This window comes from Pelophylax lessonae (assembly GCF_965119305.1).
Source record: "Pelophylax lessonae genome assembly, chromosome: 3".
NCBI lineage: Eukaryota > Metazoa > Chordata > Amphibia > Anura > Ranidae > Pelophylax > Pelophylax lessonae.
Genome location: NC_138770.1, coordinates 78,191,942 through 78,209,778, shown reverse-complemented (window position 1 = coordinate 78,209,778; position 17,837 = coordinate 78,191,942). Strand labels below are relative to the sequence as shown.

Here is a 17,837-nt window from a genome sequence, read left to right as displayed (position 1 = left end):
AATAAGCATAAAATCAATTTACATAAATAAATATATACATATTTACATGAAAAGGGGGGGAAAAAAAAATACATAGCAAATTCTGCTCTCAAATAAAGACTGCCTTTACAGCAAAAACAAAACTCACATCATGAAACACATCATTACCGGGAAAAATAATCTTAATAAGACTCACACCACCACACCAGACATCAAACCTGCGAGGTCAAGAAACAAATCCACCCCCATTATGCATGCAGCCCTTCTTCAAAAATGAAGATATTAACCAACAAAAGCTAAGGGCGTGAAAGAAAAAGCATAGGAAAAAAGCTTTTCACCCAGAGATGGACAGTTCACCAAAAGCAGGTCCGATATTCCTCCACGCCCTTATCCAGACCGCTCGAGGCTCCCTGCCCTTCTCAAGACCCCGAATCTTCCCAACCTCACCAAGAATATCGTACACCACCACCTCGACAGGGAGGACTTTCTTCCGCAGGGTAATCTGGCACCGTGCATTCTACGTGAAGTAACGGACAACTATACTAACTAGAAAAAGTGTATCCAAATCAAAATCCCAGCGAGTCGGGAATGCCCCGTACACCCACTCCGCATAACTCATGCGATAGAGAAAGGGGATGCCTAGAGCCCTCCCCACCCTTTTATACACCTCTATGTTAAAGGGACACTGGAGCAAAAAGTGGTCCATAGACTCCACTTTACCAACACACTCCGCTCTAGGACAATCCCGATCATCCACAGGGCGATGCTTCAGGTTCCCTCTCACATAGAGCCTTCCATGGAAAGCGAGCCAGGCTTGATCCCTAAACTTCAAAGGGATTCTTCCTAAGTTAATTAAACGCAACCCCTCCCTCATTACGGGGCCTGGGCAATCCCTTAAGGTCAGCGACACACTGAAAGCAGAGCCCAAAATCCTCTTCTCCAGAAGCTTTCTGGGGAGGGACTTGATATCCCCCACTGTCACCTGCCACTGCCTAAGTATTTTCAGACACGGGGCAACATAAGCCGGAAGCTTGCCATGTCGGACTCTCAGACTTTTCACTGGCCCGCCATCTTCCCAGCATCGCAGAAAAGGCCTAAACCAAGATTGAAAAATACCCACCCATCCCGGCGGGGTCTCTGCTAACATATTACCAAGATTATACTTTAACCACTTAAGCCCCGGAGGATTTTCCTGCTAAAAGACCAGAGGGTATTTTGCGATTCGGCACTGCGTGACTTTAACGGACAATTGCGCGGTCGTGCGACGCTGTACCTAAACGAATTTGACGTCCTTTTTTTCCCACAAACAGAGCTTTCTTTTGGTAGTATTTGATCACCTGTGCGATTTTTTGATCATGCGCTATAAACAAAAAAAGAGCGACAATTTTGCAAAAATAGCAATATTTTTCACATTTTTTTATATGAAATTCCCCCAAAAAAAATGTAAAAATCAAAATTTTTTAACATTTTCGGCCAATTTGTTTTATCCTACCTATGTTTGGTAAAAAAAATTGCAAAAAGCGTATTTTTATTGGTTTGCGCAAAAGTTATCGCGTTTACTAACAAAGGGAAAGATTTTTGTCATTTTTGTTGTTTTTTTTTTTAACGCGTAATGGCGGCGATCTGCGATTTTTTTTGCGGTACTGCGACATTGCGGCGGACAGATCGGACCCTTGACTGACATTTTTGACACTTTTGGGGTTACCAGTGACATTTCTACAGTAATCAGTGCTATACAAATGCACTGTTACTGTAAAAATACACTGGTAGTGAAGGGGTTAACTTTATTTGGGAGGGAGGGGCTGTGTGTGTCCCTAGGGGCGTGCTTTCTACTGTGATTGGCTGTGGCTTGAGCTGTAAGGACACTGATCAATGGATCTACATAGTAGATCCGTGTGATCAGTGTCTTTACACCGAGGAGAATGACAGGCAGCTTGTTTACACAAGCTGCCTGACATTCTCCCTCTCCCCCGACGATCGCCGAGTGACCGGCGGACATCGGGTCCGCTGGTCACACGCGCGGGGGGGTCCGTGACCGCGCGGGAGCGGGAGCGCGCCTCCGCGGGCGCGCGCTCGCTCCCCAGACCCTCCCAGGCTAGTGACGTTAATTAACGTCACTCTGCCTGGCAGGGGCTGACCGCCGCAGTAAATCTACTTGCGGCGGTCGGCAAGCGGTTAAAAAAAGCAGAGAAAAGAAAACTATAGGGTTGACCATTCCTAGACCACCCTCCCGCCTGGACAGGTAAGTTACATTGCGTTTGATCAGGTTCAGCCTATTTCCCCATAACAGTTGGAAAAAGCAGCTGTACACCCTTGCATAGAGAGACTCCGGCAAGATACAGACAAAGCTGACATATAAAAAGATTGGGATCAGGTAAGTTTTAATCAAGTCAACCCTTTCCCTCAAGGAAAGTTTCCATTTCTTCCAGCTTGCCACCTTGGCATTGGCATTCAACAACCTGCTTTCCCAATTTCGATGACCATAGTCACCAGGACCAAATTTGATGCCCAACACTTTAATCTCCTGCTGGGGCTCTGGGAAGGCATCCGGAAGTTCGAAGCTTTCACCCTCCTCACCCATCCAGAAAACTTCACTCTTTTCATGATTGATTTTAGAGCCAGAAGCCTCAGTGTACTGCTCTATCACAGAGACCACCTCCTGTGCCTCCTCCATCCCAGAGATAATAACAGACACATCATCGGCATAGGCCACGACCTTCAAAGGCGGCACACCAGCAATGCCCAAAGGCACCCCACACAACGACCCACTCTCTAACCTTCTTATGAAGGGGTTGATTGCGAATACATATAGCAGGGGGCTCAAGGGACACCCCTGGCGCACACCAGAGCCAACCTCAAAAGGCCGTCCAACCCAACCATTAACAAGTGGGAAGCTCTCAGCCCCTTTATATAATGTTTTCAGCCAATCAATAAACCTCCCCTGCAGGCCGTATCTACCAAGTAGCAAATACAGGTACTCATGATTGACTCGATCAAAAGCCTTCGCCTGATCCAATGCCAGCAAGTACTTTCTCCATCCAGCAGCCCTGCATCGCTCCAAAGCCTCCCAGGCAGCTAAAATTGCTGAAAAGGTACTTCTGCCCTGGACCGAGCAGTGCTGATGATTGGACAACAAATCGCCTGCTACTGACTACAAGCGCCAAAAAAGAATCTTCGCCAAAATCTTTCTATCAACATTGAGAAGACTGATGGGGCGCCAGTTCTCAATTATTGAGGGGTCTTTACCTTTTGACAGAAGAATCACAGCGGATTGCCTCATGGAGGGAGGGAGAGAACCCTCTTCTAAACAGCTGGTATAAACCTCCGCTAAAAAGGGAGCCAGAATGGACTTAAAACACTTGTAAAATTCAGCTGTCAACCCATCTGGCCCAGGCGACTTTTTGGTAGCCAGCTTCTCTATAGCACGAACTACCTCATCCGCTGAAATTGGTTCTGTCAAATCCATCAAAGGCAATGTATCATTTCCCAATCCTGGAGTAGAATCCAGAAAGCTTTCCATCCTGTCCCGACTAAGGTCCTTTCTTCCCAGTAGGTCTGCGTAATAAGACCTGAAGATCTCCAGGATCCCTGATCTGGACTTAACCAGGGAACCCGTACTATCCCTCAGACCTATGACCGTCTAAACTGCTATGCCTTGCTTACAGTTCTGGTAAGGATCAGGCGAGTGATATTTCCCGTAATCTCTCTCCAGAACCAAGGAGGCATGCCGGTCGTATTGACACTTCCTAAGAAGAAGCTTTACCTCCGAGATCTCCCCTGGATCTCCTCCATACGAGACAAGACGATCAAGCTTCCTCCTCAAATGCTGGTAGGCAATATACATACCAAGCTGCTTCTTCTTACTTATGGCCTTGAAAAGTCCAATCGCCCTTTGTTTCACAAGCTCCCACCACTCTGACTTACTGCTGCAAAAGTCCAGAATAGAAACCTGTGCCTGAAAAAAATCCTCAAAGGATTGTCTTACCTCTACATCTTCCAGGAGAGCCGAATTCAGTTTCCAGGTACCCCTTCCACTGGGTGGAGTGTCCGAGGCATTCAGAGTCACTGACAGCATACAGTGGTCAGAGAACTCCACCGCCCTCAACTCAGGAGCCGAGAAAGCAGAGTTCTCCTTTAAAAAAAGCCTGTCTATCCTACTCTGACTATTCCCTCTCTGAAATGTGAATCCTGTGCTGCCAGGGCAGTGCTTAATGTGCACATCTACCAGGCCTGCTTGTCTAACCATATCTCTAAGAAAAACGCTATCATAACCCAGCCTGTCTATGGAGACCCTCCTGTCTTCAGGCCTAATTATGGTGTTAAAGTCACCTCCAAAGACAACCTGCTGGGATGTAAAAAGAAAGGGCTTGATCTTTGTGAAGAGGCATTTCCTGTCCCATTTTGACTGCGGTCCATAGATATTGATCAGGCGCAGGTCCTGCCCCCTAACAGAGACGTCTAAGACCATGCATCTCCCCATTTCTACCTCAATTACCCGCCGGCACGTTACCATATCAGTTTTAAAAAGAACCGCAACTCCGCTGCAAGGCTCAGCCGCAAGAGACCAAAAGGAGGGACCGCATCTCCACTCCCTTTTTGCTAGATGGACATCGGCCAAAGTATTGAGCCAGGTCTCTTGCAAAAATAAAATCTCAGTATCAAACTCACTGAGCAAAAATAAGGCAATATCACGAGCTCTTGCAGATTTCACGCTGGCGACATTAATGGTCGCCACCTTTATCAGAGCGGGCACTGCCATCAGGATGATTGGGGTAGTCGTTTCTTAACCTCCACCACACTCTCATCACCCGAGACAGCTCTTTTTACACTATGTGACTCCCCCTCATCCATAGATGATAAAGAAATGCATAAATCGGATACTAACTCCTCCCCTGATAACACAGAAAATGAGTTGCCAAGAGGAACCCCTCCTGGCTCTAACTGTAAGGAGGAAACGACCGCTATACTGGTTTTCCTCTTTTTCTTTTTCTTCCTCCTTGTCCTCTCCCACCCCTCCTCATCCGAATCCTCCACAACAGAGGGTGAGACATGGGACATGGACACCCCTCCCTCAACCCCATCGACCCCACCACCATCCAGCACCCCTGCACCCTCTTGGCCGCGTTTGCGGTGTCGAGAGACAGGGACTGGAGATGGAGTAGGCCGAGGGGGAAGATCCACTATACCCGCCCCCCCCAGCAGCTTCCGCTAGTCTGGAGGATCTACGCACAGTAGATGTAGGAACAACCACAGAAGGGACAGACTCAGGGACCACATCACCAGGGGAAACAAAATCTGACACAACAGACACAGGAAGGACAGACTCAGGGACCACCTCACTAGGGGAAACAGAATCTGACACAACAGACACAGGAGGGGCAGCAACAATTTCCTCTCTAACTGCAGCTGCTTCATCTTCTTTATCAAGCCTCTGCAGCTCAGTCTCCAATCCTGGCAAGTTATGCAGTGCCTCTGGGCACTGGCTATATGGATGACCCAGCTGCTGGCACAAATTGCACCGAATCTGGGTGCATTCTCTGGCCAAATGGCCTAAATTCTGGCACAGTGAGCACTTCTTGTGGGTGCAGGACGATGCAAAGTGGCCTTTATCACCACATTTATTGCACACCTTAGGCTGACCTTGGTAGAAAATGGTCAGCCTATCCCTACCCAGAAAGGCTGAGCAGGGAAGGTGCTGAACTACATCGCCCAGCACCCCCAATTTTAGTGACACTGTCCAGGCCCCTGTCCATATCCCATGCTCATCAAGGACCTTCCGCAGTGGAATGAGGACCTCGCCATATCGGCGTAGCCATACTAATAAATCAGCCTCTGGTATGGATTCGTTACGCACCAAAATGGTCACTGATTTTATCAGAGGCTGCCTTGAGATCACTTTTGGCACCAAACCACTCCACTGCTGAAGGCCCTTGCACCTCCTAAATCTCTCCCAGAAGAGATCCAAACTTTCAGGTTTTACAAACGACAAATCAAATTCATAACTCCCCACCGGGCAAATTAAAGCAAAAATATCACAAGCTTTAAACCCCATATCCAAAATCAACTCAGCCACCCTCCCCCTTACTGGTGGAGTTTCATCCCCCACCCACCTCAACTGTACCACATTCCTCCTCCTATACCCACCAAACCTCCCTGAATTTTGACTAATAACAGAATTCCCACCACCCACCCTGGTGCGACTCCCCAAAGCTGAAGCATAGCTGCCAACATTCCTCCCAGCAGAAAATCCATCAGTTTTTTTTAAATTATCTGACACACACTTAGCAGATAACGATTGCACAGATTCGGGATTGATCTGTTCAATCGAATCTTTCCTCTGCTGAGCAGGAGGAGAAATGTCATTTTTATTTTTCCCAGCATTACTAACCCCTTCACCACCACCCACCACATTCATTGCTTTAACATTAATGTCATTTTTTATACTTGCTGGGATATTTATTATTGCTGTTGTCTTCACAGCAGAATCCATAGTTGCTGCTGCACTGGTAAGAGTTTCAGCGATCATCTTCTCTTCCACTGGGACAGAGTTTTCAGTTGTATAAACAGAATCCTGTTTTAACACAGCAGCAGGTAAAGCATTGCAGGATACTTCCATTGCTACTTCCATTCCACTGGCAGCACCATGTTGATCCCCTCCCCCACTAGCAATCAGCTGGTCAATCAGCCCTGGAACACTGGGAAACTCAGCTGAAGCAAACTCTATGGAGTTTGCAGCCATTTTGCTTGCAGAGGGACTACTGGTCTCAGCAGGAGCAGAAAAATCCATGCCTGGGGTGTTAGATGCAGGTCCATCCACATTTTTCTCACAATCTGGTGATTCGGTCAGGGATTTACCCTGCATGTCTGCACCGGATTTCTCCTCAGCAGTAACTTCAATATGCAGTTCCTTCTCACCTGGGACACCATCCACTACAGCAGGTGGGGCAGACATGCTGGAAGGCAACATGGTGTACTGGGATTTCTCCACCAGTACTGGCTTTGCTGGTTTGAATCTCCTCTGCCCATCCTCAGGGATTTCTGATGGATCATCAGAAAAGACAAACTTGTCTGCTTTCAGGGGTGACTCCATCTCCTGGATAAATGTCAGGGATCCATGTCCACTCTCAACCCCCTGGCTGGTTGCCGCTGGCGATTCCCAGTCCTGATATGGGGGGAGAGGTGCAGAGGCAGATGGAGCCTGGTCATCCATTAACAGAGGCTGCTGATCCACAGATGCTGATGCTTGGCTGGCAAATCGCCTCTCATTGTCAAATTTTTCTTTAAACACTCCGCTTCTGTCTTTTAACTTTTCCAGTAATAAAGATTGTTTCTTTACCTTATCTTCCAATTCCTGTAGCTCAGGCTTCATGGCTGTGCGATTTTTACTCCAGGCCTGGCAGTATTTGGCTCTGAAGGATTTGTGTTCAGCCTTCAAAACTTTAAGTTTTTCTTCAGCTCTTCCAATCGCCCTAAAACGATTGATAACCTTCTGGCTGAAGACATCTGCATTCTCACCAGGGCCTGGACCCACAGACAGGTCCTCCACCTCCTCCTCACTAGGCCCCGTGTCATCAGGGGGATCCCTCCCAGGGCCTCCCCCAGGATCAGGCATTGTTCCTGGGCCAAGCTAGCAGGCAAGGCCCAGGCTTGAAAAAAGGCTGGTTCTCACAGAGAGCTCCTTGGGTGTGTCCTCCTCCTTCTTCCCACTGACCACCAATATAAGGAACATTCTTCCCACTGACCACCAATGTAAGGGACATTCTTCCCACTGACTTCCAATGTAAGGGACATTCCTCCCACTGACCAGCAATGTAAGGAGACATTCCTCCCACTGACCACCAATGTAAGGGACATTCTTCCCACTGACCACCAATATAAGGAACATTCTTCCCACTGACCACCAATGTAAGGGACATTCTTCCCACTGACTTCCAATGTAAGGAGACATTCCTCCCACTGACCACCAATGTAAGGGACATTCCTCCCACTGACCACCAATGTAAGGGACATTCTTCCCACTGACCACCAATTTAGGGGATTCTTCCCCCTGACTGCAAATGTAGGGATAATTTTTCCCTCTGACAATCAATGTAGAGTATTTATCACACTGACCACCAATGTAAGGAACTTTCTTCTCACACTAGTGTAACCTAATGAATTAGGGTCCTGAAAATGATTTTAGGGGTTCCTCTGGGTGAAAAGGTTGAGAAAGGCTGCTTCAAATGAAATGCCAATTTGAGCTGTGTTCATTCCTTAAATTCTTAACTGATGTCTTGGTGGGTATTGGTGGGTATCATCATCAGGGTATGGTCTTCATCATGTTTATCATATTGATTTGAGGCAGGGCAACATTTTTAGTCCCATTATGGAGTCTTGTGAAGATGCTGCATTTGGCACAGACCATCTGTTGGTACGTGTGCCAGTCTCTGGCTCTACCCTCTGAGAAAAGGAATGTTGTATAAAAATATTTAATGAAGGAACAGATGGTGGATCCACAAACTGTACTCTAAGGATCTCTAAACCTGTGAGACAAATCATGTGATGTCTGGCATGTTGGTGCTGATCCACCAAACAGCAGGCCAAAGGTGGAGCTGTTATCTTTAGCTAGTAATAGTCCATTCACATTGCAGTGTGTGCATTAAGCGCATGTAAACGGACAGGCGTTGGCATGAAAAGTTCCATTTTATCCTGCTCTGTGATACTTATTTTAACTTCCGTAATCTTTATTTTAAAAGAAAACGTTAACAGACTTTTTAGATTCTTGCATTTACGCTTACCTGTATTTACGTGCATTGGGTTGAAAAAAGTAGGGCCTGTTCTGCTTTGTTTTTCAGCGCACATCAGTGTGAACTGCTGCTATTGAAATACATTGCTTTTACAATGTATGCACATTGGCATGCGTTGTTTAATGCATGCCAGCATATCTTGTATAAATAGATCTGTAGGCTCACCATACACATTACAATCTGACCATACAATCTCTGTCCTATCAACTTTAGATTTACCAAAACTATGTATTATGAGGACCTTTCTAATCTATCCAATTCGTTTTTTATCCATCCAAGCAGGCCCTTTCATTTTAACCTCTTGGTGCCGATGGCATGCAAATATGTGGCCTCTCAGCGGGTGGGCACCGAGCAGCTGCATATTTGCAATGCATTGCTGACACAGCTATGTCAAGCGCACGCACCCTGGGCACTCCCAGTACAGTTACCAGCGGCTAATGGAAAGCTCCCAATCGTGAGATTTCCCCATCATGTGACTGCTGTGACAGCCAGTCACGGCGGTCACATGACCATAGACCCCCAGCCCGTCTCCTGGCATCTGAAAACCCCTAAAGGGCTGGGAGGCGCCGATGCTAAGGGGTTAAAGTTGCTGGTAGATCTAGAGTAAATTGTACCATCAGATTGTACAGCGAACCTAATGTGTATGGTGCAGGGTTGATTTGATTTAAATCAAGCCGATTTAAATAATGATTTAAATCACTAGTAAAAACGCTTGATTTAAATCATATTTTTTAAATGGGATGTCTGATGATGTGACAGTGACACAACAAGTTGAGGGACGTGGCGGCAGCAGGTGAGTGGATGACCGCTAACAGGCACTGCCATGATGGATCTGAAATGACAGGTGCTCTTTAAATGTAAGGACTTATTCTGGCTGGTAGTTAGAATCTTTAATATTTGCTAAATATTTCCTATTGAGAATATTAGGCTGTCAGGTTAGTAAAGCCGATTCAATCATACAGTTTGTAGTGTACATACATTTGCAAAACAATAGGATAAAGAAATATTCCTGAACTTTGTTTTATCTCATGGTTACTGTGAAATCGTATGAATGCATCAACGCAGTGCATGTTATCCCAGCTTGCAGAGCTTGGATTTATTAAATCAGTTTACCAAAAATGTAAATATTGCAGAATATACATCCTCTTACTACATAACTAAACTCCATTTCATGCTGAATAAGCTAAATTATTAATGTATCTTAAATTGAAAACTATCCTTAGATAGATTTTTACTCCAAAAGCATTTAATTAAAACAAATTTAATAAAAAAAACCCAAAAAAATCAGATTTAAAAAAAAAAAAATCAGATTTATTTTGATAAAAAAAAAAAAAAAAAATCATTGATTTTTATCCACCCTGGTATAATGACCCCTGAGCTTACCACACACAATACAATGTGTTAGTACAATCTTCTTTAGATTTACCAACAACCAAATAGTGCAATTATGTGTCTGATTGGATACAAATTGATTGGATAGGTTAGGTCAACCAACCTTTTTTCAGTAGGGGAGCCCTTGAAAAGTATTTTCAGTCTCGAGGCACCCCTGTCCAAGGCTTGGTTCACGTTACCGAATGTCATGGAACATGCGCAAAATTGTGCTCATTCCCGACACACAGACGAATGCTCTGCTCTATAGGGGTGCCATTATTTTCTTAATGGTCCCCCACACATTGGCATACTTGGGGTGCTTTTGGTGAGGCCCAATTTAAAAAAAAGGGTTGGGGACTTCTTTCCCTGCATTTCTGCGTGTAGAGAAGCCCATTGAAATGAATGGGCTGCCCTACACGCAGCACACAGGCACACAGATGTGAGCCAAGGGCTTGTTCACATGTCAGGTTGGAAGGGCAGCAAAACCATATAGTTGAGCTGTTTTTACCACCCCCACCTTCTCCCGCTTTAGCTGCAGAGGCAGCAGCTGGTAAAACACATGATGTGGCTTCAGCTGGAGGTATACCCAGGGGTGAATGGGGCTGCACATGTATAAAACCCTTTTAAAAGTTCTAGTACAATACCTTTCCTCACACAGCTGGGTACTGCACTGTAGGGGGAAGTAGAGAGCACAGCACACTCCCGTTCCCTTTACTTTCACTTTGCTGAGGATGGCAGAGCTCCCTCATAGTGCTGATGTACAGTTTGGCAGGGGATCATGAGATTGGACTCATCTGACAGCCCTTCTCTACCATGATCCCTAGTGTGCCGCGGCACACCTGTCGAGAAAGGCTGGGTTAGGTAAATCCTGCGATTACATGATTTTGGTCAATCTAAAAATGATTATACAAATAATGTACGGCCAGATTGTAATGTTTATGGTGACCCTTAAGCCTGGTACACACTATGAGTTTGTTATTTTGTTCAAAAATTGTCAGCTTCGGTCAGAGACGTTGTGCTAACTATGCGAAATTAGTACAGTGATCTCCTCTGCTGAACTGTTGTGTTCTGACAGGGGGATGCCCCCCCCCCCCCCCACGCCAGAACACTCCGATCAGCGATCTCCACCATTGTCTGCAAGCGCTGAATGGGAATCAGTCCGCTGATTATTTTCCAGCATGCTTATCCAACAGAATCTGGCCAAAAGTCCGGCTTCTATTGGACAGGGTGGCATACACGGGCTGAATGTCGGCCATTTGTTTTTTATCCGGACGATTTCCCCTGACATTCGGCCCATGTGTAAGGGGCCTAAGTCTTCCAAATGAAGCTGACAATTGTTTTTCTGCTCCCATTGTGTGTACAGGCATCTCACACCAGACTTCGAGAGAGTCAGATTGGAAGGATAGTCTTGCACTATACACACAACGGTATTTGGCAGACATGCAAAAGATTCACTTGAATCAGTGGGGCTGTATAGTGGTTAAGGAGGCCCTGTCACATTTTATATGTCTTATTCATCAGTGAGATTAATGCAAGTTATTAAAAAAACTAATTTACTTTGTTTAAAAACAACGTATATTTCTGGGGCCAACGGGTTAAGCCCCGGTTCACACTAGGGCGACCTGTGAGGCGACCTGGTCGCCTCACAGGTCGCCGCAGGTCGCCTCCCATAGGAAAGCTGCGGACCCGTTCTAATAGGAGCGACACAAGTCGCTCCGACCTAGAAAAAGGGTCCGGAGCTTCTTTGGGGCGACCAGGAGGCGACCGCCATAGACTTCAATGTTATGAAGTCCGTGGCGGCCGCTCCGAGGTCGCGGCGCGCTGCTCGCACCGCGATCTCGGAGGTCGCCGCTAAAAGTAGCGTCGCTCCTATGTGATCCGGCGCTAAGTGTATTAAAGAGAGGTTTAGTGTTAGGGTTACAGGAAGAGTTAGTGTTGGGGTTGCAGGGAGGGTTAGTGTTAAGGTTACAGGAAGGGTAAGTGTTGGGGGTTACAGGGAGGTTTAGTGTTAAGGTTACAGGAAGGGTAAGTGTTGGGGGTTACAGGGAGGTTTAGTGTTAAGGTTATAGGAAGGGTTACTGGGAGGTTTAGTGTTGAAGTGACAGGAAGGGTATAGTTTGGGTTGCAGGAAGGGTTAGTATTAGGGTACAGGGAGGTTTGGTGTTGGGGTTACAGGAAGGGTTAGTGTTAGGGTTACAGGGAGGTTTAGTGTTGGGGTTACAGGAAGGGTTAGTGTTAGGGTTACAAGGAGGTTTAATGTTAGTTACAAGAAGGGTTAGTGTTAGGGTTACAGGAAGGGTTAGTGTTGGGGGTTACAGGGAGGTTTAGTATTAGGGTTACAGGAAGGGTTAGTGTTAGAGTGACAGGAAGGGTTATTTTTGCAGTTTCAGTGCAGATTAGTGTTGGGGTTACAGAGCAGGATAATGTTGCGGTAACAGGGAGGTTTATTGCTGGGGTTACAGGGAAGGTTGGTGTTAAAATTGCAGGATGGGTACGTTTTGGGTTTACAGGTAGGGTTAGTGTTGGAATTAGGTTTAGGGTTGGATTTACATGGAGGGTTGTTATTAGGGTTACAGATAGTTTTAATGTTATAGTATCGGTTAATGTGAGGGTTACAGGGAGTGTTAGTGTTGAGGTTACAGGGTGGGTTGGTATTAGGGTTTTTTTTTCAAGAAGTAAACAAATTTATTGAAAAAATAAATACAGTGTTAAACATTGTACATACAGTATTAAGTGCGTACATAACAAAAGAAAATTATTTTCCTTCTTTTCCGTTAACAACCAATATTGTACAGAAAATAAGGCAGTACAATGTGCAAATAACATTCCATAAAGCAATCAAATATGCAACCCACTGTCCAATCCTGAATTAAGTGTTAGCGGGCAGTCGAGGTCTCTCCATCGCCCACCATACAACAAGTAGGATTGAGGAGTACCCCCTCAGGAAGCAGCAAAAGAGGGCTTATAAACAGTACTGTGGGAGGCACTTAGGGGCCCTAACTGGGCAATAGTAACTGTAGAAAGATTGGCACCAAGTGGAATCATTGAGGGAGAAGGGGGAAGGAAGGTAGGGAGGAGGAAGGAAAGGGAAGGGGGAAAAAGAAAAAGAGGGGGGGGGGGGGAGAGCCTCACCGAGCAGTAGCATTCCAACATTCTTAAGGCGTGAACCAACTTAACCCATTAGAAGCCTGTGCATGACTAGTTGTGGGGGAGCCAGGGCCGGATCATCCAGCCAGGGCTGCCATAGCGACAGGAATTTCTTATGTGCTTTTCTGTGTTGATAGGTCAGTTTTTCTCTAATAAGAGAGCTATTAACCTGTGCAATCCATTGCTGCACTGTCGGGACTCTGGAGGAAATCCAGTATCTGGCAATTAACTTACGAGCCATATAAAGTAGCCTAAGAACAGCTACGTGTGCATTAGGAGTCAAGGATTCAACCTCCAGGGCCCCAAGAAGACAGATCAAAGGATCCCGCAATAGCTGAAAATTATATGTTTTGGATATCGTTTCTATAACCGCGGACCAATATCGAAAGAGTTTGGGGCAGCGCCACAGCATGTGCATCAGTGTACCCAGTTCCCGATCACACTTCGGGCAGAGAGGGGTAGGTCTGTGACCCCACCTATGGAGCTTAACAGGTGTTCTATACGCCCTATGGAACAACATGAGGTGCAAGATCTTGTGAGAGGCCGAGACCGAGACCAAGGGAATGGAGGCCAGACACAGCCCCCACGTTTCCCCATCTATGGGACCAAGGTCCTCCTCCCACGCCGTTCTGGCAGGGAGGGCGGCCGGGTCTTGAAACGAGCCTAACAGAGCAGCATACACCTCAGATATCATGCCCTTCTTGTCGGAGGCCCGGAGTACCTCCCCCAGAAATCTGTGGGTGGTAAGCCGTAGGGGAGAAAACCTGGCCTGAGCCAAGAGCGCATGCCGGAGTTGCAAATACCTGAAAAAATGCTGTCTAGGTACCCAGAACTCCTCCTCCAGGTCCCGGAAAGATTTAAGGACCTGCTCCCTGTACAATTGTGCCATAAATCGGATCCCCAGATTCCTCCAGATTTCCGAGCCCTCCAGACGGGCAAGTTCTCTATAGTTCCGGTTGTCCCAGATTGGGGTCTCCGATAGGAAGCCCTCAACCCGAAACATGTCCTTCACACATCGCCACACTAAACGGAGCAAGGACACCGTCGGCAAATTGGCCGGCAGATGCGCAAATCCCGCCTCCAGATGGACAAGGACCGGGGTGTCAGAGTCCAGAGGAGTCAAGAGGGCCCCTATGGAATCCTGTGGGTCCACAATCCCCCAGCCGCCCATGTGCTGGACCTGGGAGGCCAGGAAATACACCCGGGGGTTGGGGACCGCCAAACTCCCACTGTCCTTAGCCATCTGGAGAGTGGCAAGTTTAATCCTGGCCACTTTCTTACACCAAATAAGTTCCCGAAACTGTGACTCGATTCTAAGAAACCATCTTCTAGGTATCCATATGGGGGTGTTGTGGAAGACATAGAGCAGCTGGGGAGCCCAAACCATCTTGATAAGGTTGACCCGGCCAGCAACAGACTGGTATTAGGGTTACAGATAATTTTAATGTTATAGTATTGGTTAATGTGAGGGTTACAGGGAGGGTTAGTGTTGAGGTTACAGGGAGTGTTAGTGTTGAGGTTACAGGGTGGGTTAGTATTAGGGTTACAGATAATTGTAATGTTATAGTAAGGGTTAATGTTATGGTTACAGGGAGGGTTAGTGTTGAGGTTACTGGGAGGATTAGAGTTAAGGTTACTGGGGATGTTATGGTTGACCTTACAGGGAGCGTTAGTGTTGATGTTACTGGGAGGGCTAGGGTTAAGGTTACTGGGAGCCGCTATGGTTGAATTTACAGGGAGTGTTAGTGTTGACTATACTGGGAGGGCTAGGGTTAAGGTTACTGGGAGGGTTATGGTTGAAGTTACAGGAAGCGTTAGTGTTAGGGTTTCAGGGCAGGTAAGTGTTGTGTTTATTGGAGGGGATAGTGATGGGATAGGGAGGGTTAGTGTTAGCATTACAGAAACTGTTAATTTTGAGGTTACAGGGAGGGTTAGTGTTAGAGTTACAGGGAGTATTCGTGTAAATGTCACAGGATAGGTTAGTGTTGGGTTTGCAGGGAGGGTTATTGTTGAGGTTAAAGGGAAGGTTAGTTAAAGGGTTATGAGGGGGTTAGTTAGGTACAGGGAAATTTAGTGTTAGTGTTACAGGGTGTAGTACTGTAGTGTAAGTTACCGGGAAGGTTAGTGTGGGTGTTAGGCTCGGTTCACACTACGTCGCTCCGACTTAGGGGGCGACCTGTGAAGTCGCGTGCAGCGCGACTTCGACGCGACTTTCACGGACTTCATAAAATGAATGTCTATGCAATTCGCTCCAGGTCGCCCCGAAGTAGTACAGGACCCTTTTTCTAAGTCGGAGCGACTTGTGTCGCTCCTATTAGAACCGGTCCTGTACTACTCAATGGACTGCGACGGTGCGCGACTTGCCAGGCTGACCAAGTCGCCTGACAAGTCATATTAGTGTGAACCGGCACTTAGTGTAGGAGTTACAGGGAGGATGAGTATGGGGGGGGTTACAGACAGGGTAGTGTATAGGTAACAGAGTTTGTGGTTTAGTGTTAGGGTTACAGGGGGTGCTAGTGTGTCAACCATTGCTCTCCCTTACCTGAGTTCTGCTTCAAAACTTACAGCATCTATCTCTGAAAACTGATTTACTGTTTTAGCACATCCTCTATAACCTTTATCCTTTTAGCTTCCCTCATCCCTCCTATCTAAGACAAATCCTTCCTGCTGCGAACCTTAAAGGGTCAGACCACCCAAAACTGATATTTTAGTATTTATCTGGGGTAAGTAAATTGCAAACAAGTGATTGGACTTACTAATGTAACACCATGCAACAAGAATGATATTATGGCGCCCTATTGATCAGTCCCATTGTCATGGATGAACAGTCTATATAAGCACTAATGACAACACTTTTTATATTCCAGCTGGGGGATGGCGGTCAATGTTTATTCCACCTCTGTGACCATCGAGAACCTGAGTCGTCATGACATGCTGGCATGGGTCAACGACTCCATACAACTCAGCTATACCAAGATAGAGCAGCTCTGCTCAGGTAGGCTGGAAGCCATATTGACTCTTGTTTTGATGAGCTGTAATCTCAAATAAAGTTAGCATTGGAAGGTTTGTGAAAGACATAAGGGCCACTTGTTATTAGAAACCTGTACGTGTTTTAACCACTTAAGCCCCGGAAGATTTTACCCCCTTCCTGACCAGGCCCTATTTTGCGATTCGGCACTGCGTGACTTTAACGGACAATTGCGCGGTCGTGCGAAGCTGTACCTAAACGAATTTGACATCCTTTTTTTCCCACAAACAGAGCTTTCTTTTGGTGGTATTTTATCACCTGTGCGATTTTTTGATCATGCGCTATAAACAAAAAAAGAGCGACAATTTTGCAAAAATAACAATATTTTTCACATTTTTTTATATGAAATTCCCCCAAAAAAATGTAAAAATCAAAATTTTTTGGTGATCTTGGTAACAACCAGGTATTCCCTCACTTTGGAAGGATTTAATCTCACTTCCTTTGTTGGCTATGGGTCAAGAAGTGAGAGGAAATTCCCCCAATGGGAAGCAGATAGCAACAATAAAACTGACAAGGGTTATAACCCTACCTTACTCTATCTAAATTGAAAAAAAAGTTTTGCCTTTAGTTTTACTTTAACCGCTTGCGGCGGTCAGCCCCGTGCAGGCAAAGTGACGTATGGGTATGTCACTCGCTTGCGAGCCAATAGGGGGCGAGTGCGCCCCTCCGGAGGCGCGCTCCAGCCCCCGCTCGTTCACAGACACCCCCTCTCAATCGTCCGTTACAGAGGGAGAAAGGCAGGCGGCTAATGTAAACAAAGCCGCCTGTCATTCTCCCCTGTGTAAGTGCAGAGATGATACGGTCCTGCTATGTAGGATCGTATATCTCTGTAGTTACACAACAAGCCACATCCCATAACAGTTAGAAGCACGCCCCTAGGGACACACTTAACCCCTCCTTCTCCAATAAAGTTAACCCCTTCCCTGCCAGTGTCATTTTTACAGTAACAGTGCATATGTATAGCACTGATTACTGTAGTAATGTCACTGGTACCCCCAAAAGTGTCAAAAATGTCAGTCAAGGGTCCGATCTGTCCGCCGCAATGTCGCAGTCCCGCAAAAAAAATCTCAGATCGCCGCCATTACTCGTTAAAAAAAAAAAACACCAAAAATGACAAAAACCTTTCCCTTAGTTAGTAAACGCAATAACTTTTGCGCAAACCAATCAAAATACGCTTATTGTGATTTTTTTTTTACCAAACATAGGTAGCAGAAAACAAATTGGCCAAAAATTTTAAAAAAATTTGATTTTTACATTTTTTTTGGGGGGAATTTAAATTTTCAAAAAAATTTGAAAAATATTGTTATTTTTTCAAAATTTACGCTATTTTTTTGTTTATAGCGCAAAAAGTAAAAATCTCACAGGTGATCAAATACCACCAAATGAAATCTCTGTTTGTGGGAAAAAAAGGACGTAAATTTTGTTTGGGTACGGCGTTGCATGACCGCGCAATTGTCAGTTAAAGTCGCACAGTGCCGAATCGCAAAAAGTGGCCCAGACGTAAGACAGCAAAATCCTCCGGTGGT

The 17,837-nt window shown here is 46.0% G+C and overlaps 1 protein-coding gene across 4 annotated transcripts in view; it reads left to right on the top strand.

Annotated features, from left to right (window-relative positions):
* MAPRE3 (microtubule associated protein RP/EB family member 3) overlaps positions 1–17,837 on the top strand; it is a 226,173-nt gene that overhangs the window by 168,807 nt on the left and 39,529 nt on the right. For all 4 annotated transcript variants that reach the window (XM_082251159.1, XM_082251158.1, XM_082251160.1 and 1 more), the window contains one exon: positions 16,151–16,278. In XM_082251159.1, the coding sequence (XP_082107285.1) occupies positions 16,158–16,278 (121 nt within the window). In that variant the 5' untranslated portion in view covers positions 16,151–16,157. The remainder of the gene's footprint in view (positions 1–16,150; positions 16,279–17,837) is intronic.